Source organism: Pseudophryne corroboree, chromosome 4 (genome assembly GCF_028390025.1).
Source record: "Pseudophryne corroboree isolate aPseCor3 chromosome 4, aPseCor3.hap2, whole genome shotgun sequence".
Lineage (NCBI taxonomy): Eukaryota > Metazoa > Chordata > Amphibia > Anura > Myobatrachidae > Pseudophryne > Pseudophryne corroboree.
In genome coordinates, this window is record NC_086447.1 from 162,511,296 (window position 1) to 162,538,997 (window position 27,702).

Genomic DNA, 27,702 nt, shown 5'->3' on the forward strand with positions numbered 1-27,702 from the left:
TGGGAACTCCGTAAGGACCATGGGGAATAGCGGCTCCGCAGGAGACTGGGCACAAAAGTAAAGCTTTAGGACTACCTGGTGTGCACTGGCTCCTCCCCCCATGACCCTCCTCCAAGCCTCAGTTAGGATACTGTGCCCGGACGAGCGTACACAATAAGGAAGGATTTTGAATCCCGGGTAAGACTCATACCAGCCACACCAATCACACCGTATAACTTGTGATCTGAACCCAGTTAACAGTATGATAACAGAGGAGCCTCTAGAAAAGATGGCTCACTACAACAATAACCCGATTTAGTTAACAATAACTATGTACAAGTATTGCAGACAATCCGCACTTGGGATGGGCGCCCAGCATCCACTACGGACTACGAGAAATAGAATTATCGGTAAGTAAATTCTTATTTTCTCTGACGTCCTAGTGGATGCTGGGAACTCCGTAAGGACCATGGGGATTATACCAAAGCTCCCAAACGGGCGGGAGAGTGCGGATGACTCTGCAGCACCGAATGAGAGAACTCCAGGTCCTCCTCAGCCAGGGTATCAAATTTGTAGAATTTAGCAAACGTGTTTGCCCCTGACCAAGTAGCTGCTCGGCAAAGTTGTAAAGCTGAGACCCCTCGGGCAGCCGCCCAAGATGAGCCCACTTTCCGTGTGGAATGGGCTTTTACAGATTTTGGCTGTGGCAGGCCTGCCACAGAATGTGCAAGCTGAATTGTACTACCAATCCAACGAGCAATAGTCTGCTTAGAAGCAGGAGCACCCAGCTTGTTGGGTGCATACAGGATAAACAGCGAGTCAGATTTTCTGACTCCAGCCGTCCTGGAAACATATATTTTCAGGGCCCTGACAACGTCTAGCAACTTGGAGTCCTCCAAGTCCCTAGTAGCCGCAGGCACCACAATAGGTTGGTTCAGGTGAAACGCTGAAACCACCTTAGGGAGAAACAGAGGACGAGTCCTCAATTCCGCCCTGTCCGTATGGAAAATCAGATAAGGGCTTTTACAGAATAAAGCCGCCAATTCTGACACGCGCCTGGCCCAGGCCAGGGCCAACATCTTTAAGTGGTTCAAACCAATGTGACTTTTGGAACCCAAAAACTACATTGAGATCCCAAGGTGCCACTGGAGGCACAAAAGGAGGCTGTATATGCAGTACCCCTTTTACCAACGTCTGCACTTCAGGGACTGAAGCTAGTTCTTTCTGGAAGAAAATTGACAGGGCCGAAATTTTAACCTTAATGGACCCCAATTTCAGGCCCATAGACACTCCTGTTTGCAGGAAATGTAGGAATCGACCCAGTTGAAATTCCTCCGTCAGGCCTTACTGGCCTCCGACCACGCAACATATTTTCGCCAAATGCGGTGATAATGTTTTGCGGTTACATCCTTCCTGGCTTTGATCAGGATAGGGATGACTTCATCCGGAATGCCTTTTTCCTTCAGGATCCGGCGTTCAACCGCCATGCCGTCAAACGCAGCCGCGGTAAGTCTTGGAACAGACAGGGTCCTTGCTGGAGCAGGTCCCTTCTTAGAGGTAGAGGCCACGGATCCTCCGTGAGCCTCTCTTGAAGTTCCGGGTACCAAGTCCTTCTTGGCCAATCCGGAGCCACGAATATAGTGCTTACTCCTCTCCATCTTATAATTCTCAGTACCTTGGGTATGAGAGGCAGAGGAGGGAACACATACACTGACTGGTACACCCACGGTGTTACCAGAGCGTCTACAGCTATTGCCTGAGGGTCCCTTGACCTGGCGCAATACCTGTCGAGTTTTTTGTTGAGGCGGGACGCCATCATGTCCACCTTTGGTTTTTCCCAACGGTTTATAATCATGTGGAAGACTTCTGGGTGAAGTCCCCATTCTCCCGGGTGGAGGTCGTGTCTGCTGAGGAAGTCTGCTTCCCAGTTGTCCACTCCCGGAATGAATACTGCTGACAGTGCTATCACATGATTTTCCGCCCAGCGAAGAATCCTTGCAGCTTCTGCCATTGACTGCTTCTTGTGCCACCCTGTCTGTTTACGTGGGTGACTGCCGTGATGTTGTACGACTGGATCAACCCGGCTGACCTTTAAGCAGAGGTCTTGCTAAGCTTAGAGCATTGTAAATGGCTCTTAGCACTAGGATATTTATGTGAAGTGATGTCTCCAGGCTTGACAACAAGCCCTGGAAATTTCTTCCCTGTGTGACTGCTCCCCAGCCTCGCAGGCTGGCATCCGTGGTCACCAGGACCCAGTCCTGAATGCCGAATCTGCGGCCCTCTAGAAGATGAGCACTCTGCAACCGCCACAGGAGGGACACCCTTGTCCTTGGTGACCGGGTTATCCGCTGATGCATCTGAAGATGCAACCCCGACCATTTGTCCAGCAGGTCCCACTGGAAAGTTCTTGTGTGGAATCTGCCGAATGGGCTTGCTTCGTAGGAAGCCACCATTTTTCCCAGAACCCTTGTGCATTGATGCACTGAGACTTGGCTCGGTTTTAGGAGGTTCCTGACTAGCTCGGATAACTCCCTGGCTTTCTCCTCCGGGAGAAACACCTTTTTCTGGACTGTGTCCAGAATCATCCCTAGGAACAGTAGACGAGTCGTCGGAACCAGCTGCGATTTTGGAATATTGAGAATCCAACCGTGCTGTCGCAACACTACCTGAGATAGTGCTACACCGACCTCCAACTGTTCCCTGGATCTTACCCTTATCAGGAGATCGTCCAAGTAAGGGATAACTAAAACTCCCTTCCTTCGAAGGAGTATCATCATTTCGGCCATTACCTTGGTAAAGACCCGGGGTGCCGTGGACCATCCAACGGCAGCGTCTGAAACTGATAGTGACAGTTCTGTACCACAAACCTGAGGTACCCTTGGTGAGAAGGGTAAATTGGGACATGAAGGTAAGCATCCTTGATGTCCAGAGACACCATGTAGTCCCCTTCTCTTGAATTTGAACCTCTGTATGTAAGTGTTCAAAGATTTTAGATTTAAAATCGGTCTCACCGAGCCGTCCGGCTTCGGTACCACAACAGTGTGGAATAATACCCCTTTCCCTGTTGCAGGAGGGGTACCTTGATTATCACCTGCTGGGAATACAGCTTGTGAATGGCTTCCAAAACTGCCTCCCTGTCTGCTTGTAAAGCCCCAGCGTCATGCTGAGGGCTTGGCAGAGGCGGGAGAGGGCTTCTGTTCCTGGGAACTGGCTGATTTCTGCAGCCTTTTTCCTCTCCCTCTGTCACGGGGCAGAAATGAGGAACCTTTTGCCCACTTGCCCTTATGGGAACGAAAGGACTGCGCCTGATAATACGGCGTCTTATGTTGAGAGGCGACCTGGGGTAAAAACGTAGATTTCCCAGCTGTTGCCGTGGCCACCAGGTCTGAAAGACCGACCCCAAATAACTCCTCCCCTTTATAAGGCAATACTTCCATATGCCATTTGGAATCCGCATCACCTGACCACTGTCGTGTCCATAACCCTCTTCTGGCAGAAATGGACAGCGCACTTACTCTTGATGCCAGTCGGCAAATATCCCGCTGTGCATCACACATATATAGAAATGCACCTTTTAAATGCTCTATAGGCAATAATATACTGTCCCTATCTAGGGTATCAATATTTTCAGTCAGGGAATCCGACCACGCCAACCCAGCACTGCACATCCAGGCTGAGGCGATTGCTGGTCGCAGTATAACACCAGTATGTTGTGTAAATACATTTTAGGATACCTTCCTGCTTTCTATCAGCAGGATCCTTAAGGGCGGCCATCTCAGGAGAGGGTAGAGCCCCTGTTTTGACAAGCGTGTGAGCGCTTTATCCACCCTAGGGGGTGTTTCCCAATGCACCCTAACCTCTGGCGGGAAAGGATATAATGCCAATAACTGTTTAGAAATTATCAGTTTTTTTATCGGGGGAAACCCACGCTTCATCACACACCTCATTTAATTTCTCAGATTCAGGAAAACTACAGGTAGTTTTTCCTCACCGAACATAATACCCCTATTGGTGGTACTCGTATTATCAGAAATGTGTAAAACATTTTTCATTGCCTCAATCATGTAACGTGTGGCCCTACTGGAAGTCATATTTGTCTCTTCACCGTCGACACTGGAGTCAGTATCCGTGTCGGCGTCTGTATTTGCCATCTGAGGTAACGGGCGCTTTAGAGCCCCTGACGGCCTATGAGACGTCTGGACAGGCACAAGCTGAGTAGCCGGCTGTCTCATGTCAATCACTGTCTTTTGTAAAGAGCTGACACTGTCATGTAATTCCTTCCAACAGTTTATCCACTCAGGTGTCGACCCCCTAGGGGGTGACATCACTATTACAGGCAATTTGCTCGGCCTCCACATCATTTTCCTCCTCATACATGTCGACACAAACGTACCGACACACAGGGAATGCTCTGATAGAGGACAGGACCCCACTAGCCCTTTGGGGAGACAGAGGGAGAGTTTGCCAGCACACACCAGAGCGCTATATATATATATATATATATATATATATATATATATATATATATATATATATATATACAGGGATAACCTTATATAAGTGTTTTTCCCCTTATAGCTGCTGTATTGTTTATACTGCGCCTAATTAGTGCCCCCCTCTCTTTTTTAACCCTTTCTGTAGTGTAGTGACTGCAGGGGAGAGCCAGGGAGCTTCCCTCCAACGGAGCTGTGAGGGAAAATGGCGCCAGTGTGCTGAGGAGATAGGCTCCGCCCCCTTCTCGGCGGCCTTTTCTCCCGTTTTTCAGTGTAATCTGGCAGGGGTTAAAATTCATCCATATAGCCCTGGGGGCTATATGTGATGTATTTTCGCCAGCCAATGTGTTTTTATTGCTGCTCAGGGCGCCCCCCCCTAGCGCCCTGCACCCTCAGTGACCGAAGTGTGAAGTGTGCTGAGGAGCAATGGCGCACAGCTGCAGTGCTGTGCGCTACCTTGGTGAAGACAGGATGTCTTCTGCCGCCGATTTTCCGGACCTCTTCTTGCTTCTGGCTCTGTAAGGGGGCAGGCGGCGCGGCTCTGGGACCGGACTCCATGGCTGGGCCTGTGTTCGATCCCTCTGGAGCTAATGGTGTCCAGTAGCCTAAGAAGCCCAATCCACTCTGCACGCAGGTGAGTTCGCTTCTTCTCCCCTTAGTCCCTCGATGCAGTGAGCCTGTTGCCAGCAGGTCTCACTGAAAATAAAAAACTAAACTTTTCACTAAGCAGCTCAGGAGAGTCCCTAGTGTGCACCCTTCTCGTTCGGGCACAAAAATCTAACTGAGGCTTGGAGGAGGGTCATGGGGGGAGGAGCCAGTGCACACCAGGTAGTCCTAAAGCTTTACTTTTGTGCCCAGTCTCCTGCGGAGCCGCTATTCCCCATGGTCCTTACGGAGCTCCCAGCATCCACTAGGACGTCAGAGAAAACTACTGGTAGTTTTTTCTCACCGAACATAATACCCTTTTTTGTGGTACCTGGGGTACTATCAGAAAATAGGATTTTGGTACTTACCAGGTAAATCCTTTTCTTTGAATCCATAGGGGGCACTGGAGTACTCTTGGGATATGGACGGCTTCCACAGGAAGTAGGCACTGAATAAATTAATTTTGGAACTATACCTCCCCTCCATATCCCTGAGTACCTCAGTGTTTTTTACTGAGCCGAACAGGAGCGATCGAGAGGTTGACAATGAAGCATTACATATAACATAACTGACAACAATAAAGTTGACCCAACATTACTGACAACTAAACAGTTGACACCATAACTTGTTAATCTGAACCAGTCGGTGAAAGTGTGTTACCATAAGATCTACTGAACCTACCACAAACCAGGTAAACTGCTCTGGGTGGGCGTCCAGTGCCCCCTATGGATTCAAAGAAAAGGATTTACCTGGTAAGTACCAAAATCCTATTTTCTTTTTCATCCACTAGGGGTCACTGGAGTACTCTTGGGACGTACCAAAGTTTCCCCCCGCGGGCGGGAGAGCTGCTTGGCACTTGTAACACTAGGCGGCCAAAGCTAGATGCTGATGCCGCAAACGTATCAAACTTGTAGAGGCGCACAAACGTGTGCACCGAAGACCATGTAGCCGCCCGGCAAAGCTGTGTCGTAGAAGCTCCACGACTCGCTGAACATGATGTTCCCACAGCACGTGTGGAATGAGCTGTTATCGATGTAGGCGGCTGTAACCTAGCATGAAGGTAAGCCTGACGTATGGTCACTTTAATCCAACTGGATAAGGTCTGCCTAGAAGCTGGCCAACCCATCTTGGCAGCATCATAGAGAGCAAACAACGTATCCGTCTTACGAACGGTCGACGTTCGGGATACATAAATGCGTAAAGCGCGTACCACATCCAACCTACCAGAGTCTCCTGTTAACATAGGAACTACTATTGGTTGATTGATGTGAAAAGATGACACTACCTTTGGTAGAAAAGCAGAATTCGCTCGGAATTCCGCTCTGTCATCATGAAACACTAAATACGGTGGTTTGCACGACAAAGCACCCAATCTGAAACACGCCTTGCTGACGCTAAGGCTAAAAGAAACATTATTTTCCCAAGTGAGAAATTTAATATCCACTTGTTGTAAGAGTTCATAATAAAAAGACTAAGAAATCTAAAAACCAGATTCAAGTCTTATGGCGCAGTAGGTAGAGTGAATGGAGGCTGAACTCTGAGGACACCCTGCATAAAAAGGTGTGAACCGACGGCAATAGGGCCAATCTACTATGAGAATAAATGGACAACTCAGATATCCGCACTTTTAGTGTGGATAAATTCAGACCTCTATCTAACCTAGGCACGCCAAATTCTGTAATAATGAGCTGCCGTAACCGGCTTCCTAGCTCGTAACATGGTTGGAATAACCGATTCTGGAATGTCCTCTCTTCTTAAGAGGGCTGTCTCAACAGCCACCCCGTCAAACGTGGCCGCGCTAAAATCGGGTAAAAGGAATGGACCCTGCTGTAACAGGTCAGAACGTAGTGGGAGCGGCCAAAGACCGACTGCGAGTAGACCGCGGAGATCCGAGAACCAAGCTCTCCGAGGCCAAAGAGGCGTCACTAGTATAACTGTGACGGACTCCCTTTGATCCGTTTTAGCCACAGAGGGAGCAGCGGAAACGGTAGAAATAGATACACGAGACTGTATGGCCACGTGATTGTGAGAGCATCCACCGCCACTGCCTTTGGATCTCTCATTCTGGACACGACCTGGGGCGTTTGATGATTGTGGCGAGATGCCATCAGGTCCACCTGCGGGTAACTCCACTTCTGGACCAGCATGTGAAATACTTCTGGATTTAATGCCCATTCTCCTGGATGAAAATTCAGACGGCTGAGATAATCCGCCTCCCAGTTGTCCACTACCGGAATGACTACTGCCGACAATATCATTTGGTGATACTCGGCCCAATAGAGGATTCAAGCTACAGATGTGACAACTTACATCTTTGCATTTTTTTTTTTTATTTTTTTTTTACAAAATTTGGCACAACATGCAAAACACAGCTAAACTGTTTTTCATGAAAAGCGAGTGGATGAATTTTAAAATTTTTGTTTGCCATAAAAGAATATGTATAAAGTAACATATTAAGGAAGCAAATTTAAGAAAAAAAACACAAGACATGACTAAATCTCCGAGTATATAGCATGCAAAACTGTGCCATACATGACGGGATATAGCAAAGATGTATGTGGACACATCTGTACTTCCCGCATTGCCATACGGCTTTTCGTTCCTCCTTGTTTGTTGATGTATGCGACTGCTGTCGCATTGTCTGACTGCACCTGAACAGCCTGAGCCTGCAGCCTGTCCTGCGGTTAGATTCTGTACTTTGAGCCACCAGAGTAGAGACTCTCTGGCCCTTGGAGACAACCTCACTTCTGCAGTAAATCTGCAGATGCGAGCCCACCACTGTGCGAACACATCCAATTGAAAAGGACGTGAGTGAAGTCCTCCGAACTGAAGCACTTCGAAAAGCCGCCACCATTGTGTCTAATAGGCGAATGCACAAGTGAACCGAGACTGTGCGTGGCTTGAGCACTAATTGTACCAGATGACGAATTACCTGTACTTTCTGTTCGGGTATGTAAATTCTTTGATTTACCGTATTGAGAATCATACCTAGGAATTGAAGTCGTTGAGACGGAATCAATCAGGAATTCGCGTAGACAATGGTAGGAAATCAGATTTTCCTCCCCACCTGGTCTGTGATCTATCTCGTTTGGAATCGGACTCCGCCTGTTAGGAACGTAGCCAAAGTGGACGTTATGCGCTACTAGCGAAACTGAAAACGCAAGAACCAACTGCCAACGTCCAAAGAAGCTGTAGGCAGCAAGAAGTGTAAGGTGGTCTTTATTTAGGGCAAACCTGAACTGGAATGCCCTGCCACTACAGCCTTGTTACCTCATCCCCTACCAAAGCAGGGCGAAGCAACAGCCCTACTGCTGTGTAGGGTATACTCCGATATGTAGTAAAACACCCAATAATTGCAATTGTCTCCGATTGGAAATTGTTCAGCCTTCGCTGAGAACCTGACGTACTGGCCTGGTGCTATGAGGGCTGGCGGCAAATCGACCGCAACAATGTAACTGAAACTGTCTGCTTTACGCAGAGTACTAACCACTATACGATCACGGCAACTTAAACGAGCCAGGTAGGAGACGACCTACAATCCTGTTATCCATAGTCAGATGCGTTATACATTGCGCCACTGGCCCAGATTCGTATTTGTCCGACACACTGTATGACCGACTTTGCAGCGAAGCTGCTTGTTTGATTATGCCTTAGACTTAGTGATCATGTACTCCAACCAGTAAGTACACCACGGAAGTAACGTGTGTATAAACCTGCATTACCGTGCATGTGGTTACCAGCAATAGTGAATCTTCCTGTAGAGTCATGCTGTACAAAACAATTAATAAATTAAACTCCTAACAACACCCCGCTCCTCCAGAGTCTAAGCGTTGTAGGGCAGCAACTTCCGAGAAAGAACCAGGAAGTAACATTAAAAGCAAAAATGGTCCTACCATGGCTTTTTTTTTTTTTTTTTTTTTTTTTAAACACCTGTTAAACCAGGATCTGAACCAGTGTCCATGCAAACACAATGTTCACTGTGGCCGGAAACCTAACCACTTGGCTACAGAGCCACCTGTAAAACAATAAGCAAAGCTGCTGCAGGTGTGGCCATGTTTGCAGTGCTCAACAGATACTGTTAATAAGCACTGAGTGCTGACCAATTATTCTTGCTTACTGCAAAATAGATTTTTAATGTCAGCATATTATATATATATATATATATATATATATATATATATATATATACATACATACACACACACAACAATGTATATTCACACATATTCAGATTTTAATATATATATATATATATATATATATATACATACACACACATACATACATACACATTATATATATATATATATATATATATATATATATATATATACACACACACACAAATACACCTATCCTGATACACAGGTATAACACATTTTTACAAGTCTGAAACTAAATGTGACCTCACACAGGCTTAAAACCTGAGATGACTGCTGCTTGACCACAGCTTAGTTAATGGGCCCTTCTAGTGGCCGGCGCCGGGAGCGCGCTCTGGAGAGCTATCCTGACTGTAAAACCTATGGTAGGTTTATATTGATAGTGTAAGCCCAAACTGAGCTATTTTTAACATACTAAACTAGCATGTATCACTGGTAGTACACTGGTGATACCTGTGATACATGTATGTAGGTGATCACTGGTGATACATGTATGTAGGTGATCACTGGTGATACATGATACTAGCATGTATCACTGGTAGTTGGATCACCAGATTTCCCCAGATGGCAAAACAGTATGCAACCCTTGCTTAGCTTCCAAGCTCAGATGAGTTTGTCCAGTGTGGTGTGGCTGTAGATTAAAAAATACCTACAGCACCTTGTACTCCCAGGTGGCTAATCAGGCCCAACCCTGCTTAGCTTCCAAGCTCAGATGAGTTTGGGCGTATCCAGTGTGGTGTGGCTGTAGATTAAAAATACCTACAGCACCTTGTACTCCCAGGTGGCTAATCAGGCCCAACACTGCTTAGCTTCCAAAATCAGATGAGATTGGGCGTATCCAGTGTGGTGTGGCCAAGTGAATTAAGCCAAAGCTGCTGCAGGTGAGACCTGAACTCATACTGCTCCACAGATACTGTTTTATAAGCACCATGTGCTGACCAAATGTTATAACATATCTTACTTTACAACAATGAACAAAGCCAGTATTTGGCTGCCACAACCATGATTCAGTTTTGCAGTCTTTAGGATAATATCATTATAAACAGTTATGATATAAATAAATATGTATATCCATGTTTTAGACATGGCAAGGAAACTGCTTATTAGTAATTGCTGGTGTCTTACTCATGCAGACAGACACTACAAAAAACAAAACAAAAACAAAGACAGACAACTTGCATGACTCAGTAATTATAGCACTAAGTTGTCTCTATAAATATATATCTGGCCAAGTGCAGTGCACGCCAGCCATATGCCTGCTCCCAAATTCCCCTTAACACCCCTGCGCCTTCAATGGAGGAGAGATGTACACAGGAAATTCTGGAAATACAACAGGAAACATGGTTAATCTTGTTTAAACAAAGACTTCATAGCCTATTGTAATACATATGCAGCGCTGCTGTATTCCCTTATCAATAAGAGTTGAATCATGAGATTTTATCCAGTGACCCTGACATTTCTGTGTGCAGGGAACATCACTGTGGCAGCAAAGTTACTCACTATAAGAAACCTGCCTTTTGACTCTCATTTGTGTGCCCCCCCATGCTCCGTATACCGTTCTCTATACACGGAGCCGGGCTATGGTGGAGAGGGAGCCCAAAGCGGCATCGAGGGCCTGGGCCACACACACACACATACACACAGTATCCCACACAGTGGGGCGGCAGCGTGAGCTGACCGCCCCGTTCAACATACCTGGACCCTGTGGTGAGGGCTATGACGGGCCTTCTCTGTAAGTTCCGTCCAGCCTTTACTGCAGGTTTTAGTCCTGCACATGGTAGTGAGGGAGCTCTTTTTAGAGAGGTCCGACAACCACAGCTGCTAAAGCAGCCTTCACTATCCTTGACCCACGCCTATTGGAAAGGGGGATGGGATGTGGTAAAACGTTGAAAAAAGAAAAACTTAGAAAAAATCCAATGAAATGTGGACCTCTGTGGCAGCAAAGCCACAAGCCTACTAACTGCGTCGAGCACAGAAAAAACACTGAGGTACTCAGGGATATGGAGGGGAGGTATAGTTCCAAAATTAATTTATTCAGTGCCTACTTTCTGTGGAAGCCGTCCATATCCCAAGAGTACTCCAGTGACCCCTAGTGGATGAAAAAGAAATGTGTAATACATTTTTCATTGCCTCAATCATGTAACGGGTGGCCTTATTGGAGGGTACACTAGTCTCATCGTCGTCGACACTGGATTCGGTATCCGTGTCGACATCTGTGTCTGCCATCTGAGGTAGCGGGCGTTTTAAAGCCCCTGATGACATTTGAGACGCTGGAACAGTCACAAGCTGAGTAGCCGGCTGTCCTATGTCGTCAAACCTTTTATGTAAGGAGCTGACACTGTCACGTAATTCCTTCCATAAGTCCATCCACACAGGTGTCGACCCCTCAGGGGGTGACAACACATTTACAGGCATTTGCTCTGCCTCCACATCATTTTCCTCATCATACATGTCGACACAGCGGTACCGACACACAGCACACACACAGGGAATGCTCTGACAGAGGACAGGACCCCACAAAGCCCTTTGGGGACACAGAGGGAGAGTATGCCAGCACACACCAGAGCGCTATATACCACAGGGATATCACCTATAAAGAGTGTTTTCCCTTATAGCTGCATTAATATATTATACTGCGCCTAAATTTGTGCCCCCCCTCTCTTTTTTACCCTTTCTGTAGTGCAGGACTGCAGGGGAGAGCCAGGGAGCGATCCTTCCAGCGGAGCTGTGAGGGAAAATGGCGCCAGTTTGCTGAGGGAGATGGCTCCGCCCCTTTTTCGGCGGGCTTTCTCCCGCTTTTTGTGTTATTCTGGCAGGGGTAATTTACACCTATATAGCCTCTGGGGCTATATATATTGTCAGTTTTGCCAGCCAAGGTGTTAATATTGCTGCTCAGGGCGCCCCCCCCCCAGCGCCCTGCACCCATCAGTGACCGAAGTGTGTGGTGTGCATGAGGAGCAATGGCGCACAGCTGCAGTGCTGTGCGCTACCTTGGAGAAGACAGAAGTCTTCAGCCGCCGATTTTCCGGACCTTCTTGCTTCTGGCTCTGTAAGGGGGTCGGCGGCGCGGCTCCGGGAACGGACGACGAGGTCGGGTCCTGTGTGCGATCCCTCTGGAGCTAATGGTGTCCAGTAGCCCAAGAAGCCCAAGCTACCACCACTTAGGTAGGTTCGCTTCTTCTCCCCTTAGTCCCTCGCTGCAGTGAGCCTGTTGCCAGCAGGTCTCACTGTAAAATAAAAAACCTAAACTATACTTTCTTTCTAGGAGCTCAGGAGAGCCCCTAGTGTGCATCCAGCTCGGCCGGGCACAGAAATCTAACTGAGGCTTGGAGGGGGGTCATAGGGGGAGGAGCCAGTGCACACCAGATAGACCTAAATCTTTCTTTAGATGTGCCCAGTCTCCTGCGAAGCCGTCTATTCCCCATGGACCTTACGGAGTCCCCAGCATCCACTAGGACGTCAGAGAAAGACGACTTACCCGCGGTAGCTGTGAAAACCAGGTCCGCGAGGCTCTCCCCAAATAAAACTTCACCCTTGCAAGGTAGAGCCTCCATATGACTCTTTGAGCCAGCCTCACTTTTCCATTGACGGGTCCGCAGGGACCTACTAGCAGAACCTGCCATGGCATTAGCTCTTGAACCCAAAAGCCCAATATCTATCGCAGCCTCTCTCATATATAGTGCTGCATCCTTGATGTGACCTAAGGTCAACACCATACTATCTTTATCTAGGGTGTCAATGTCATAAGACAAGTTATCAGCCCAAGCTGTAATTGCGCTACCTACCCCTGCCGACGCTACTGCAGGTCTAAATAGGGCTCCAGTAGTCGCATAAATTGATTTTAAGGTAAATTCCTGCCTACGATACGCAGGATCCTATAGAGCCGCCGTATCAGGGGACGGAAATGCTACCTTTTTGGACCAGCGCTTTAACGCCTTGTACAGCGTGGCCGAGGATTCCCACCGTAACCTGTCCTTTGAGGGGAAAGGATACGCCATAATAATTCCCTTGGGAACCTGCAGTCTAATGTCAGAAGTCTCCCAAGCTTTTTTTAAATAAAACGATCAGCTCATGAGATGAGTTAGTTTACTTTCCTTTAAACATGCCAACCCTCGTGTCAGGGACAGAGGAATCCTCTGTGATATGCAAAACATATTTTAATGCAATAATCATATATTGAATACTTTCGCGACCCATGGGTGCAACCTTGCATCATCCTAGTCGACACTGGAGTCGGAATCCGTGTCGGTATCAGTGTCTGCTAACTGGGTAAAGGGACGTTTATGTGACCCTGAAGGGTCCTGGGACACAGTAAAAGCCATGGGTTAATTTCCCTACTTGTCTTTGGACTCTGCTTTGTCCAATCTGTAATAAAGCCACATTAGCATTCAAAACATTCCACATGTCCACCCAATCAGGTGTCGGCTGTGCCGACGGAGACACCACCACCATCTGCTCTGCATCCTCCCTAGACGAGCCTTCCGCTTCAGACATGTCGACACACACGTACTGACACCCCCACACACACTGGGATAAATAAATATGGGGACTGACCTACAATAAGGCCCTTTGGAGAGACAGAGAGAGAGTATGCCAGCACACACCCAGCACCACAATATACTGAAACCAAGGTCCCAGCCTAAATAGCGCTTTATATATATAAATATACGTACAATCTGCACCAAATAAATGTGGCCCCCCCCTCGTTTTTGCCCCCTGTTATTGTTCAGCAGAGGAGAGTCCGGGAGCACTTCTCTGCAGCATGCTGTGGAGAAAATGGCGCTGGTTAATGCTGGAGGATCAAGCCCCGCCCCCTCACCAGCAAGCTTCGGTCCCGCTCAATTTCTTTATACTGGTGGGGATTTTATACTATACTGCCTCCGCAGTATCTGAGACCTGTGCCAGTGCTGTTTTTGAGGTAATAATTGCTGCCCAGGGCACCCCCCCTGCGCCCTGCACCCGTACAGTGCCGTGTGTGTGTGTTGGGAGCAATGGCGCGCAGCGTTACAGCTGCGCGTGTACCTCATTGAAGATCTGAAGTCTTCTGCCGCCTTTGAAGTCTTCTGTCTTCTCATACTCACCCGGCTTCTATCTTCCGGCTCTGTGAGGAGGACGGCGGCGCGGCTCCGGGACGAGCGGCGAGGGTGAGACCTGCGTTCCGACCCTCTGGAGCTAATGGTGTCCAGTAGCCTAAGAAGCAGAGCCTATCATTTAAGTAGGTCTGCTTCTCTCCCCTCAGTCCCACGATGCACGGAGCCTGTTGCCAGCAGTGCTCCCTGAAAATAAAAAACCTAACAAAAGTCTTTTCAGAGAAACTCAGTAGAGCTCCCCTGCAGTGAATTCAGTCTCCACTGGGCACAGGATCTAACTGAGGTCTGGAGGAGGGGCATAGAGGGAGGAGCCAGTGCACACCCATTCTAAAGTCTTAAAGTGCCCATGTCTCCTGCGGAGCCGTCTATACCCCATGGTCCTTACGGAGTCCCCAGCATCCTCTAGGACGTAAGAGAAAATAGAATTTTAAATTACCTACCGGTAAATCCTTTTCTCGTAGTCCGTAGAGGATACTGGGGTCCATTTAGTACCATGGGGTATAGACGGGTCCACTAGGAGCCATGGGCACTTTAAGAATTTGATAGTGTGGGCTGGGTCCTCCCTCTATGCCCCTCCTACCAGTCTAGGAAACTGTGCCCGAGGAGATGGACATACTTTGAGAGAAGGATAGTGGTAAGATTGGGAAGCAGCACACACACAACAAGAGGAAAGCCAAGCTAACAAAAAACTTGAAACAGCAACAGCTGAACCAACATTACTTAACCAACTAAGTGCAGGAAGAACGAAGCACTGGGCGGGTGCCCAGCATCCTCTACGGACTACGAAAAAAGGATTTACCGGTAGGTAATTAAAATCCTATTTTCTCTTACATCCTAGAGCAGGCATGTCCAAACTGTGGCCCTCCAGCTTTTGTAAAACTACATATCCCAGCATGCCCTGACACAGTTTTGTTGTCAAAGAATGCTAAAGCTGTGTCAGGGCATGCTGGGATGTGTAGTTTCTCAACAGCTGGAGGGCTGCAGTTTGGACATGCCTGTCCTAGAGGATACTGGGGTCCATTTAGTACCATGGGGATGTACCAAAGCTCCCAAACCGGGTGGGAGAGTGCTGAGGTTCCTGCAGAACTGATTGACCAAACTGAAGGTCCTCAGAGGCCAAAGCATCGAACTTATAGAACTTAGCAAACGTGATCGAAGCTGACTAAGTAGCTGCTCGGCAGAGCTGTAATGCAGAGACACCCCGGGCAGCCACCCAGGAAGAACCCACCGACCTAGTATAGTGTGCCTGTACAGATTTTGGACACGGCAAACTTGCTGTGGAATAAGCATGCTGGATAGTAAGTCTGATCCAGCGTGAAATTGTCTGCTTTGAAGCAGGACACATAATGCCATTGGGATCATAAAGAACAAACAGCGAGCCCGTCTTTCTGTGACGAGCTGTTCTTTTCACATACACCTTCAAAGCCCTCACAACATCCAAAGACTTTGAAGTAACAGAGGTGTCGGGGGACAACCGAAACCACAATAGGTTGGTTGATGTGAAATGCGGACACCACTTTAGGAAGAAATTGCTGACGAGTTCTGAGTTCAGCTCTGTCCTCTGGAAAATGAAACAGGGACTTTTGTGAGACAAAGCCCCCAGCTCCGACACACGTCTTGCTGAAGCAAAGGCTAACAGTGTGAAGGTCTTCCACGCAAGATATTTTACATCCACCTCCTGTAACGGTTCAAACCAGTCCGATTGGAGGAACTGCAGCACCACATTGAGATCCCAAGGTGCCGTGGGAGGCACATAGGGAGGTTGGATGTGCAGAACACCTTTCAAGAACGTCTGGACCTCAGGGAGAGAAGCCAATTGTTTCTGAAAGAAAAATGGACAAGGCCGAAATCTGGAGCTTTATGGAGACCAGACGCAGGCCCACATCCACACCTGCCTACAGGAAGAGGAGAAACCGCCCAAGTTGAAACTCCACCGTAGGAAACTTCTTGGATTCACACCAAGACACAAACTTTCTCCAAATACGATGGTAATGTTTAGACGTTACTCCTTTCCTAGCCTGTATCAGGGTAGGAATAACCTTGGTCGGAATGCCCCTCAGAGATAAGATCTGGCGTTCAACCTCCATGCCGTCAAACGTAGCCGTGGTAAGTCTTGATAAGCGAACGGCCCCTGTTGCAGAAGGTCCTCTCGAAGAGGAAGAGGCCTCGGATCTTCCAGCAGTAACTCCAGAAGATCCGCATACCAAGCTTGTCTTGGCCAGTCCGGAGCAATGAGGATCGCCTGAACTCTTGTTCTTTTTATAAGTTTTAGAATCCTTAGGATGAGTGGAAGAGGAGGAAACACATACACCGGCTAGAAGATCCACGGAGGTACCAGTGCGTCCGCCGCCACTGCTTGTGGGTCTCTCAGCCTGGAACAGTACCTCCGAAGCTTCTTGTTGAGGCGGGAGGCCATAATGTGTATTTGAGGTACGCCCCAAAGACTTGACACCTCTGCAAACACCTCGAGTGGAGTCCCCACTCTCCTGGATGGAGGTCGTGTCTGCTGAGGAAGTCCGCTTCCCAGTTGTCCACTCCCGAATAAAGATTGCTGATAACGCCATCACGTGCTTTTCTGCCCAGAGGAGAATCTTTGTTACCTCTGCCATTGCAGCTCTGCTCTTCGTTCCGCCTGTCGGTTTATGTAGGCCACAGTCGTTACATTGACAGACTGCACCTGAATGGCCTGATCTTGCAGAAGATGTGCCACGTGTAGAAGACCATTGTACACGGCTGTTAGTTCCAGAATGTTTATCGGAAGGATGGATTCCAGACTTGACCACCTTACTTGGAAGTTTTCCCCCTGGGTGACTGCTCCCCAACCTCTGAGACTTGCATCCGTGGTTAGAAGGATCCAATTCTGAATCCCGAACCTGCGGCCCTCGAGAAGGTGAGGCATTTGCAGCCACCATAGGAGCGAAATCCTGGCGTTCGGCGACAGACGTAACCTCTGGTGCATGTGCAGGTGAGATCCCAACCACTTGTCTAGGGGATCCAGTCGGAAGGACCGTGCATGATATCTTCCGTACTGTAGAGCCTTGTAGGAGGCCACCAGCTTCCCCAGAAGGCGAATGCACTGATGAACCGATATCCGGGCAGGCTTCAAGACATCCCGGACCATTGTTTGTATCACCAATGCTTTCTCCACCGGTAGAAATACCCTCTGTACTTCCGTGTCGAGGATCATCCCTAGGAAAGAATCTCCTTGTCGGCTCCAAATGTGACTTCGGAAGATTTAGAATCCATCCATGGTCCCTGAGCAGTAGAGTTGTGAGAACAATGGACTGCAACAACTTCTCCCTGGACGATGATTTATCAGCAGGTAGTGCAGATATGGAATTATGTTCACTCACTGCTTGCGGAGCAGGAGCATCATTTCTGCCATTACCTTGGTGAACACCCTCGGTGCCGTGGATAGGCCGAATGGCAGCGCCTGGAACTGATAGTGAAAGTCTAACAGTGTAAATCTGAGATAAGCCTGGTGCAGCGGCCAAATTGGAATGTGAAGGTACGCATCCTTGATATCTAGGGATACCAGGAATTCCCCCTCCTCCAGACCTGAGATCACCTCTGTCAGAGATTCCATCTTGAACTTGAATTCCCTCAAATATGGATTTAACGATTTGAGGTTCAATATTGGTCTGACAGAACCGTCCGGTTTCGGTACCACAAATAGGTTTGAGTAGTAACCCTTGTTTACCAGATGAGGTGGAACTGGAACAATGACATTTGCCTTTTCTAATTTTTGAATGGCTTCCTGCAGGATAGCCCTTTCTGTCAGCAAAGCTGGTAAGCCTGATTTGAAGAATCTGTGAGGTGGAAGCTCTTGAAACTCCAGTCTCTAACCCTGGGATATAATATCCTGCACCCAGGGGTCCAGGCCTGAGGATACCCAGACCTGACTCAAATTCCGTAGACGAGCTCCCACCTGCCCGATCTCCAGGCTGGGAGGTCCACCGTCATGCTGAGGATTTTAAGGAAACAGAACCTGGCTTCTGTTCCTTGGAACCTATCGGTGCAAGTTTTCTGGATTTTCCCCGACCACTTCTGAAAAAGGTGGAAGAGGGTTTGGACTTCTTAACCTATGCGGTCCGAAAGGACTGCATTGTAGACGTAGAAATCGACTTCTTCTGCGTCGGGATGGCTGATGGAAGAAAAGATGACTTACCCGCAGTTGCTGTGGAAATCCATGCATCCAAAGCTTACCAGAATAGAGCCTGACCTGTGAAGGGTAAGTTCTTCACACTCTTCTTGGATTCCGCATCCGCAGACCATTGGCGCAGCCAGAGTCCCCTGTGTGCCGCAACAGCCATGGAAGACGTCCGTGCATTCAGAGACCAAGGTCCTTCATGGCCTCCACCATGAAACCTGCAGAATCTGTATGTGATGTAAAAACATTTCAATGTCACTTCTATCCATATTATCTAAATCATCTAGTAATGTGCCTGACCACTTTACTATGGCTTTAGAAATCCATGCACAAGCGATAGTGGGCCTTAGCACCACGCCTGAAGCAGTGTATATGGATTTGAGCATAGTCTCAATCTTGCGGTCTACCGGCTCTTTCAAAGCGGTAGACCCAGGAACAGGTAAAACCACCTTTTTAGACAATCTAGATACAGGAGCGTCTACAATAGGGGGGTTTTCCCACTTTTTCCTATCCTTTTCAGGAAAAGAAAAAGCAACAAGAACTCTCTTTGGGATCGGGATTTTTTTTCTCCGGGTTTTCCCAAAGAATTTTCAAATAATGTGTTTAATTCTTTGGACGCAGAGAAGGTAAGGGAGGTTTTCTTATTGTCTGTAAAGTAAGCCTCCTCTACCTGTTCAGGTACCTTGTCCGCAATGTGTAAAACATCCCGAATGGCCTCAATCATGAGTTGCACCCCCTTAGCATGGGATACCCCCCCCACCCCCCACTCAATATATCTCCATCACCATCTTCCGTATCAAGAGTTGGTATAGGTGTCGACTTGCATTATTTTCTCAGTAATGTGTAAAACGTTCCGAATGGGTGTAGTATGGTATGCCAGCGGCCGGGCTCCCGGTGACCAGCATACCAGCGCCGGGAGCCCGACCGCCGGCATACCAACAGCGTGGCGAGCGCAAATGAGCCCCTTGCGGGCTCGCTGCGCTCGCCATGCTGCGTGCACGGTGGCACGCCACGCTATTTATTCTCCCTCCAGGGGGGTCGTGGACCCCCACGATGGATAAAATCTGTCGGTATGCCGGCTGTCGGGATTCCGGCGCCGGTATACTGGGCGCCGGGATCCCAACAGTCGGCAACCTGAAGACCACCCTTCCGAATAGCCTCAATCCTGAGCTGCACCCCCTTAGCAAGAAATGCCTCCCCCCTCAGTATATCTCCATCACCGTCTCCCGTGTCAGAGTTGGTATCCGTGTTCCCCTGCATTATCTGGGCAAGAGCACGCTTTTGGGCATATACTAGGGGATTTTGATGAGGTAGTGGGAGAAGAACACGACAAAACCTCTACAGATTTTTTCAAAACCCGTGTTTCAGTCTCATTATGAGCTATCCTAGATGAAATCTGGGATATCATTCCTTTAATAGAAGCCACCCACTGCAGTTCGGATTCAGATGGCTGAGACAGTATATTGCATTCCTGAGTACATGGAATAGACTCCTCTGGGGAAGATGCAAGAAACGAAATTACCAAGGTAATTTGTCCGGCTAATTTGTCCGGCGCTGTCAAGAAGATATGCTTGACCTTTAAGCTGCTGTTTAAAGGGATAGTTAGTCCCTGGATGAACAATAGAATAAGAGTATATACAGCGCTTCCTCTGGGGAAGATACATACTGTATTCTGCAGCACAAGACACAGAGTCCCTAGACATGGTAATGTGAGATATACAACATACACACACACACACACACACACACACACACACACACGCAGGAAAATGTCAGACACAGTTTGACAAGTACCTTCAGAGAGACACAGAGTTCAGGAGCCAGCACACACAGCGCCCCAGTAGGCAGTTATAGAATAAAAGCCTGGCGCTGACTGAGTAACCTTAATAGACTACCCAGTTTATAATGTGATTAAAACACTCTCCACCCCCTTCTAAAACTCCCTTGTACCGCACAGGATAGCTAGAGTTATGTGGAGGGTCAGCGCTCCCTGTCAGCGTCTTTGTGTGTGATCTGCAGGGAGAAAATGGCACTGGTGAGTGCTGGGTCCGCTCTGAGGAGAAGCTCCGCACCCTGTAATGGCGCGTCTTCCCGCTCTGTTGAGATTATACTGGCCTGAGGTAAAATACTTGCTAGCAGCAAGTACACAGTCCCTGATAGCTAAATTGACCAGATTTGAGGGTATTGCGCTGGCCCAGGGCGCCCCCTCACAGCACCGCACATCCGTACCTCTGAGCCCTCTGGAGCGCTGCGCTCCCACCCTTATGCCGCCATTCTCTGTTAGGGGGTGGCGGGAGTGACCGCTCGCCTCGGGGGTTTGCAATCATCACCCTCAGGAGCTCAGTGTCCTGTCAGCAGAGATAGTGGCCATTAACCTCAAGGGTTGGATACTACTCCCCCCCTAAGCCCCACAAAGCAGGGAGGCTATTGCCAGCAGCCTCACTGTGCCTAACATCTTAAAATAAAATAATAAAACCAGAAAAGCTCTAGGAGCTCCCCTAGCTGTGACCGGCTTCACCGGGCACATTTTCTAAACCGAGTCTGGTAGGAGGGGCATAGAGGGAGGAGCCAGCCCACACTCAAACTCTTAAAGTGCCCATGGCTCCCAAGGGACCCATCTATACCCCATGGTACTAATGTGGACCCCAGCATCCTCTAGGACGCAAGAGAAAACCTGGGACCAGTGACCTGGGAATCCAACCCCAGGCAGCTTGCAGGGCTGTACATGGAAAGAAATGGGTAACTCGGGTCGTAATTGTCCTACAACCTCATGACGGCCCACGGATGGGACAGCGGGATAGTACCCGCATAACGGGACTGTCCTGCTGAAACCGGGACGGTTAGGAGATAAGACTGAGTACTCTAGGAATATCTACCCAAGGTAGACCTTCTAAGTCTAGCCATATGGCGCAAATAATGAGCTCTACACACATGCCAATGTTTCCGATTTGGACAATGTTATAGGCCCTACACACATGCCGATATTCTGAAAGATATGAACGATCTCGTTCATAAATGAACGAGAACTCGTTCATATCTTTCAGTGTGGAGACTCCAGCGATGAACGATGCGCGGCCCCGCGCTCGTTCATCGCTGATCTCCCGTCGGCTGTGCATGCAGGCCAATATGGACGATCTCGTCCATATTTGCCTGCACTTCAATGCAGCCGGGTGACGGGGGGAGTGAAGAAACTTCACTCCCCCCGTCACTGCCCCCCCGCCGCCGGGTTGCTCGTCGGCCGTATCGGCCGTCGGGCACCTCGGCGGCGCATCGCCGAGTGTGTAGGGCCCCTTAGTTTTTAACAATTAACGACCATTGTCCAAATTGGCTTGCTATGCTAAACGAGGGAAAACCAACGATGAACGAGATCGTTCATATTGCTCATACACATTGCCAATCGGCAAGTGTGTAAGGCTCATAAAGACTGGCGTATGAGGACACATCTGCACAAAGAGGGGCAAACCTGCTACATGCACACAAGCAGTATTTAGCAGCATGGCAGCTATGTACCTACGGGAACCATGTGCCTACAGCTTCCTCTGCAATCCAAGCTTACAGGATGTGTCATTTATTGTTTCCTGTAGCAATGGTCACGGCATAGCTATTGCTTGCACTGCACCACTGTTACATGCTTGCAGTCACAAAGCTCATACATGGACCGGCTACCTAGCAGTGAACGGAGACAGAACAGCACAGTTATTATAATTAACAAGTCTAACGCGCTCCTAATAACCCCTGATCTGAACAGAAGAAGAAATAAACCATACCTACTGTTACCGGTTCCTTTCCCAAAGAAGCCGCAACAACACATCGCCCCAGCATCACTTCCGCCCAGGATGTGTAGGTGACGTAATCCATGCAACGTAGCGACATCTTTCTTATGGGCACTGTTGATTTTGTGATTTATCTGAAATAGCTACGTTACCCACTTACCTCTATGTTTCATTTCCCTTGTCATTCTGGTGAGAGTGACACCTGCCACGACCACTTTTACTTTGAAAACTGAATCAATTCTTTAAAAGGGCACATTTCCCTTAACAAAGATGGCGCCGCGCGTAGTTGTGATGACGAGCCACATATTGAATGCTAGAGGAACAAACTGTTTCACTTTCATTTTAACGAAGGGAAACATTGTATATACCAAACGCACAAATCATGTAATGTACAAATGCCCCTCAATTAACAACCGCTCGGACTTACGTTGTACTTCAGTCTCCAAGAAAATGGTTACCTCTCTGAAATTAATACTTACAGTTTTTGTCAGTTTCATTGGCATGCAGCCAGAAGTTTGCAGAGATTTATTTCCGTTTGGGTAATGTAGTAGCAATAGAAGAACAGCATTACCTTTCCACGTGCTAAGCAAATTTATTATATCTCAGGTATATTTCTTATTATTTGCATTTTCACAGATGACATTTGCCGTTTAAACTTACTTGAAGACAGTATACTGAGCCAGAGCCGGCCCTAACCAATATGATGACCTAGGCAAGATTTTGGTTGGTGCCCCCTAGCACCACCGCTGGTTCTGCCTCTGACCTTGCACCTCTTTCCCAGCACCATCACCCCTCACCCATAGCAGTCCTTGTACCCCCTATATTTTAAATAGGAACAGTTCGCACATTTGACGCACAGCCCAAAAAAGGGCATCTTCTTGCTGGGAAGGGGCATGGCCACACAATAGTAACCACAATTCCAATTACGCCACACAGTACTGCAACTTTATTCACATTTTATCTTGCGATAGTGACCATAATTCATATTCCAATAATTCATCCCACAGTAGTATCACTTTACCTTATAAACATTACTCCTCTCAGTAGAGCCCCTTATTCACATTACATCACACTGAATTGCTCCTTATTCACATTACACCACACCTTATTGCTCTTTATTCACATTAGACAACACAGTAGTGCCCTTTCTATATGCAACGCCACATAGTAGAGCACCTTATACACATAATGCCACACATTAGTAATGCATTTATACACAATTCCACACAGTAATGCCCCTTACACATATGAGACACATTAATGTCCTTATAAACATAATGCACCTTACACATTATGACAACCTTTATTAATGCCCTTTTACACATAATGTACCTTACTCATATGCCGCACATTATTAATGCCCTTATACACATAATGACACACATAGTGCCCCCTACACATTTGCTGCACATTATTAGTGCCCCTATACACACAATGACACACATACAGTAGTGCCCTGTTACACATATGCCGCACATTATTAATGCCCTTATACACATAATGACACACATAGTGCCCCTTACACATATGTTGCACATTATTAATGCATTTTTACATGACACACATAATGCTCCTTACACATATTCCGAACACTGTTGCACAACCAACCCACTCACATGCACACAGCACTCACACTCCCACTAACACTGTGACCTCTGCCTCTGCTTGGATACAGATGTGTCCTCACAAATCTTGCATCAATGCTAACGTCGGGCACCTTTTTTTTTAATGAAAATACATCTTATTTGCATTGCTATGTGGCTAGGATGCACAAGCAGCTTCTGCTGATTAAAATGATATGCAGCATGCCTATATACTGTGTGAGACTGTGGCTGTATCTGCATATGAAATGCTACATACAGAATATAGGCATGCCGCATATCATTTTAATCAGCAGAAGTTGATGATGCCCCTAGGTATGCCAAATGCCCTAGGCAATTGCATATACCTATGGCCGGCTCTGTACTGAGCCTTAACGTAATGCACTGAAGTAAGTTGTTTTTCATGCAGTGTTTAGGGACAGGGACCTAAAGGGTATTACCACATTCCGGATTATCAGCCATAATAGCCAGGAATAAAGCTACAGTAGTGAGCTCCTTCAGTACACTGCAAACGCCGCTGGGCCTGATCGGGTGGGCCACCGGAAAGGTGAGCAAATCTCCCGCTTTTGCTGACAACCGCCTGCACCCCCCTTGGCCACCCACGGCAGAGGACAAGTGGGCGGTCCGAGGGGGATACGATGACGCGATTCATGATGAATCGTGTCATAATAGCTCTTCCCCCCGCTATACAGTGCCTGTTTTTTCTGCACTGTCTAGCGGGGGGCAGGGCCACTATGACACAATCATGATGAAACGCCCCTGCACTTCTCCCTTTGGCCATGCCCCCGGACCGTCCATATTGCCTACTACGGCCAGAGGAGGATGCAGCAAAGTAGACACCTATGGTCTTAACTGAGCGATTATCAGCAGACTGTGCATGTGTTGCAGGCACTGCTCACGCACCAAGGTACCTTTGCAATGCCGATTGCAGTGTGGAACCAGTCGCAGAGTGGCTGATAGGAAGAGGCCGTTTGGGGGAGTGTCTGCAAAAATGCAGGCGTAGCATGACTTTTCAGGGTGTCTTGGCTTGCGACTGTGACCTCAAATACATAGAACACGGTGCGGGCGTCGCAGCTCCCACAGCCTTGGAGGCACTCAGGGAGTCAATGTTCCATGTGTGTCGTGGTTGCAACGGAGTACGCCATTGCTGAGCAAGTTGAGATGGCTTCCATGGGCGTCTCTGGTCTCTTGTGGCCGGCTTCTAAACTTGCGATGCCTCACTGTTCTGTCACTGAAAATGATCGCTGCGTCGTCATTGTGCCCACATCTGAATCGGGCCCACTGTGCTTTTTTGGGTTTGTGATTGTGCTGTCAGTAAAAAATAGTTTAGGATAGGCAGTTTAATTTGAATTATTTTTAATGAATAAATGTAACTGGATAACAGTGTAAGTGTGTCACGATCCGGGTAATTCATCACCATTTCTTACCTTCCAAGTGTCTCCTGAGACTGGCCCAGCGCTCCAAGCCTGGATTCAACCTGCGCTGTCTGCGTGCAGCATTCTGTGTAACATGTGTCAAAGTCGGAAAAATATCATGCTACACGTTGCCATATATTCACCCCATGCGCTTGTCCGCTGCACGTGTACATTCTCTCCCGTGCGTGCGCATATTCGCAGCTGCGTGACGGCACCTCCACGGCCGTGCGCATTGGCGCGTGCTATGCGCATTTACGGTAGAGTTTGTGTGCGTCTAGCGGGCGACTTAATCGTTACATAATAAATTCAAATAGTATGTTTTATAGGTAATGTTCCCCTTAATAATAACAGTAAGTTTGTTTAATGTAACTGGTCGCTGGACAGAGGAATTCCTCTTTGCATGGTACGAAGGGTCAGACAGGGTTTGAGCAGTTGTGTTTGGTACCTAACTAAAGAACATTTTATTAGAAACAATCCGGTGCTGGTTAGGTAAAGATTAATCGCTCCTGCGTATAGTTATGTCTATTAGTAGTTTCTGGACATTTACTATATTTGCGGTTCATTATCCATGCGGCGGGAATTCTGAGATTCCCTCCCACCTGAGCAGTTTGATATAGTCATAGCCCACCTGTTCAAACTAACCTATGACCTTTTGCTATGATGCGAGGAGACATTCCTGTGTCCAATGAACAATGAGATTGTAGGTCCCTTTGTAGTATACTGTACGCAGTGTATATAAGGACAGCCAGCCTGGCCAGCTCAGTCTTCTCTCCACAAACGGTTTTCATCATTGACTAACTCGGAGCTGGTACCAGGACTGCGCAGCGAATCATTCCCCAGTGTGTGTAAGTTATTCTCTGTGACCATTCTAAATCTCTGACTGTATTCTGCCACGTTCTCTCTCTCTCTCTCATTGTATGTTATTGTTTGCGATTGTGCCGCTATTGTATATTTATGTGTAGTTATTCTGCTTAGATATTGATGTTAGCCTGTAGTGTATGAACTGTTAACTGTTTTCCCCTTTTTACATAGCTAGATATTGTTAGTAAAGGTGTTGAAACCTTAGCAAGGTATTGTGTGTTTATTACATTGCAGAGGGTAATCGGAGCGTCTCAATCGCTCAAGCAGCATTAGTATTAACAAGGTTAAGCAGTGTTATATCGCTACAGTATTTCAGTAGTAAGGTTTACAGTACAAACTCAATCATTCAGTGTGTTGCATACAAGGTTTACTGAGTGTCATCCCGTGAGCGTCTGCGCCACTCGTGTTCCCCTCGTGGTCACGAGCGTCCGCTACGCTGGTAGCGTAGCATTACGGTAGTCGGCCGCCTATAGCGTGCTCGTCACCAAGCGTTAAGTTGTGAGCGAGCGTGCCGCATGTGCGTCTCGACCACGGCTAAGCGTATGCAACGCTAAGTGCGTACCCTTATGGTACCCCATACGCCAATTGCGTACTGAGTCTCTTACCCATTTATAGTGAATGTTATAAGGTAATCAATCGGCATTATCACATGGCCTCAGTCTCTCACATGCTAAAGTTCAAACAGACTTTCCCTCCAGATTCAAACATGGGTGCAGCCATGTTTGGATTCATCACATGTTGCTTTACAGCCTATCAGCTGCACTCTGGACTTTGCCTGATTACCCAGCAGCTGCACTCTGGACTCTGCCTGACTACCCAGCCAATACCTGCTTCCCAGCTGGTATAAATATTCCGCATCAAGGCTACCTAATCGTCAGTGCTTTGGTTGTCGATCCCTGCTCCACTAAGAGATCCGCACCAGCTACCATCCTGCGGTGCAGCCTGACTTCTGCAGTGTTCCAGCTCTGCTTCCCGGTTATCTGCTACGATCCTGACATTGCCTTCCAGCTTCCAGCATTGGTCCTGCTCCGCTTCCAGCGTTGTCCTATCGTTCCTTCTTCCATTGTCTGCAGCATCGCTCTCTATCCTCCATAGTGAATTCGTCACTGGCTTCCAGCGTTTCATCCACATCGCTTCCAGCAGTGCTCTGTGTCACTATCAGTCTACAGCGGTGCTTCACATCATCTCCAGTTCCACTCTCCATCTCCAGCAGTATTCCTATATCGCTCTGCATATCCAACCACACAACATCGAACCACAGTTCCCATCAATGCTCACCATCGGACTCTAAACTTCAGCGGTGATTTCAGTACACCTTTTGTTCACACCGGTACCATCCGTTATTCTCTGCAGTACTGCCAAGTACCACTTCAACTTCTGTGCTCCTGTGTTTATCCCAGCCTCTGTGTATCATCTGCTGGGCAGTACCAGCTCATTCCTTACCTCAGCGGTTAGCTGTGGCATACGGACTTTCCAACTCCGGATTTGGCAAGGACTTTAACATCTTGTTCTGCAAAGCCACAGCACATATTACC

The 27,702-nt window shown here is 47.9% G+C and overlaps 1 protein-coding gene and 1 long non-coding RNA gene across 4 annotated transcripts in view; one reads left to right on the forward strand and one right to left on the reverse strand.

Moving 5' to 3' along the window:
• Window positions 1–22,366, reverse strand: part of UGGT1 (UDP-glucose glycoprotein glucosyltransferase 1) — a 381,222-nt gene extending 358,856 nt beyond the window's left edge. Inside the window, exon 1 of one of the 3 annotated variants that reach the window (XM_063915521.1) lies at window positions 22,285–22,366. In XM_063915521.1, the coding sequence (XP_063771591.1) occupies window positions 22,285–22,328 (44 nt within the window). In that variant the 5' untranslated portion in view covers window positions 22,329–22,366. Of the gene's footprint in view, window positions 1–9,935; window positions 10,214–10,972; window positions 11,274–22,284 lie in introns of those variants that run through there. The other 2 variants (XM_063915522.1, XM_063915523.1) reach the window with 2 other exon arrangements.
• A 390-nt stretch (window positions 22,367–22,756) lies between these two features.
• The window catches only part of LOC134909093 (uncharacterized), a 203,883-nt gene continuing 198,937 nt past the window's right edge, over window positions 22,757–27,702 (forward strand). Inside the window, exon 1 of the long non-coding RNA XR_010175848.1 lies at window positions 22,757–22,896. This is a non-coding gene — a long non-coding RNA (uncharacterized LOC134909093). The remainder of the gene's footprint in view (window positions 22,897–27,702) is intronic.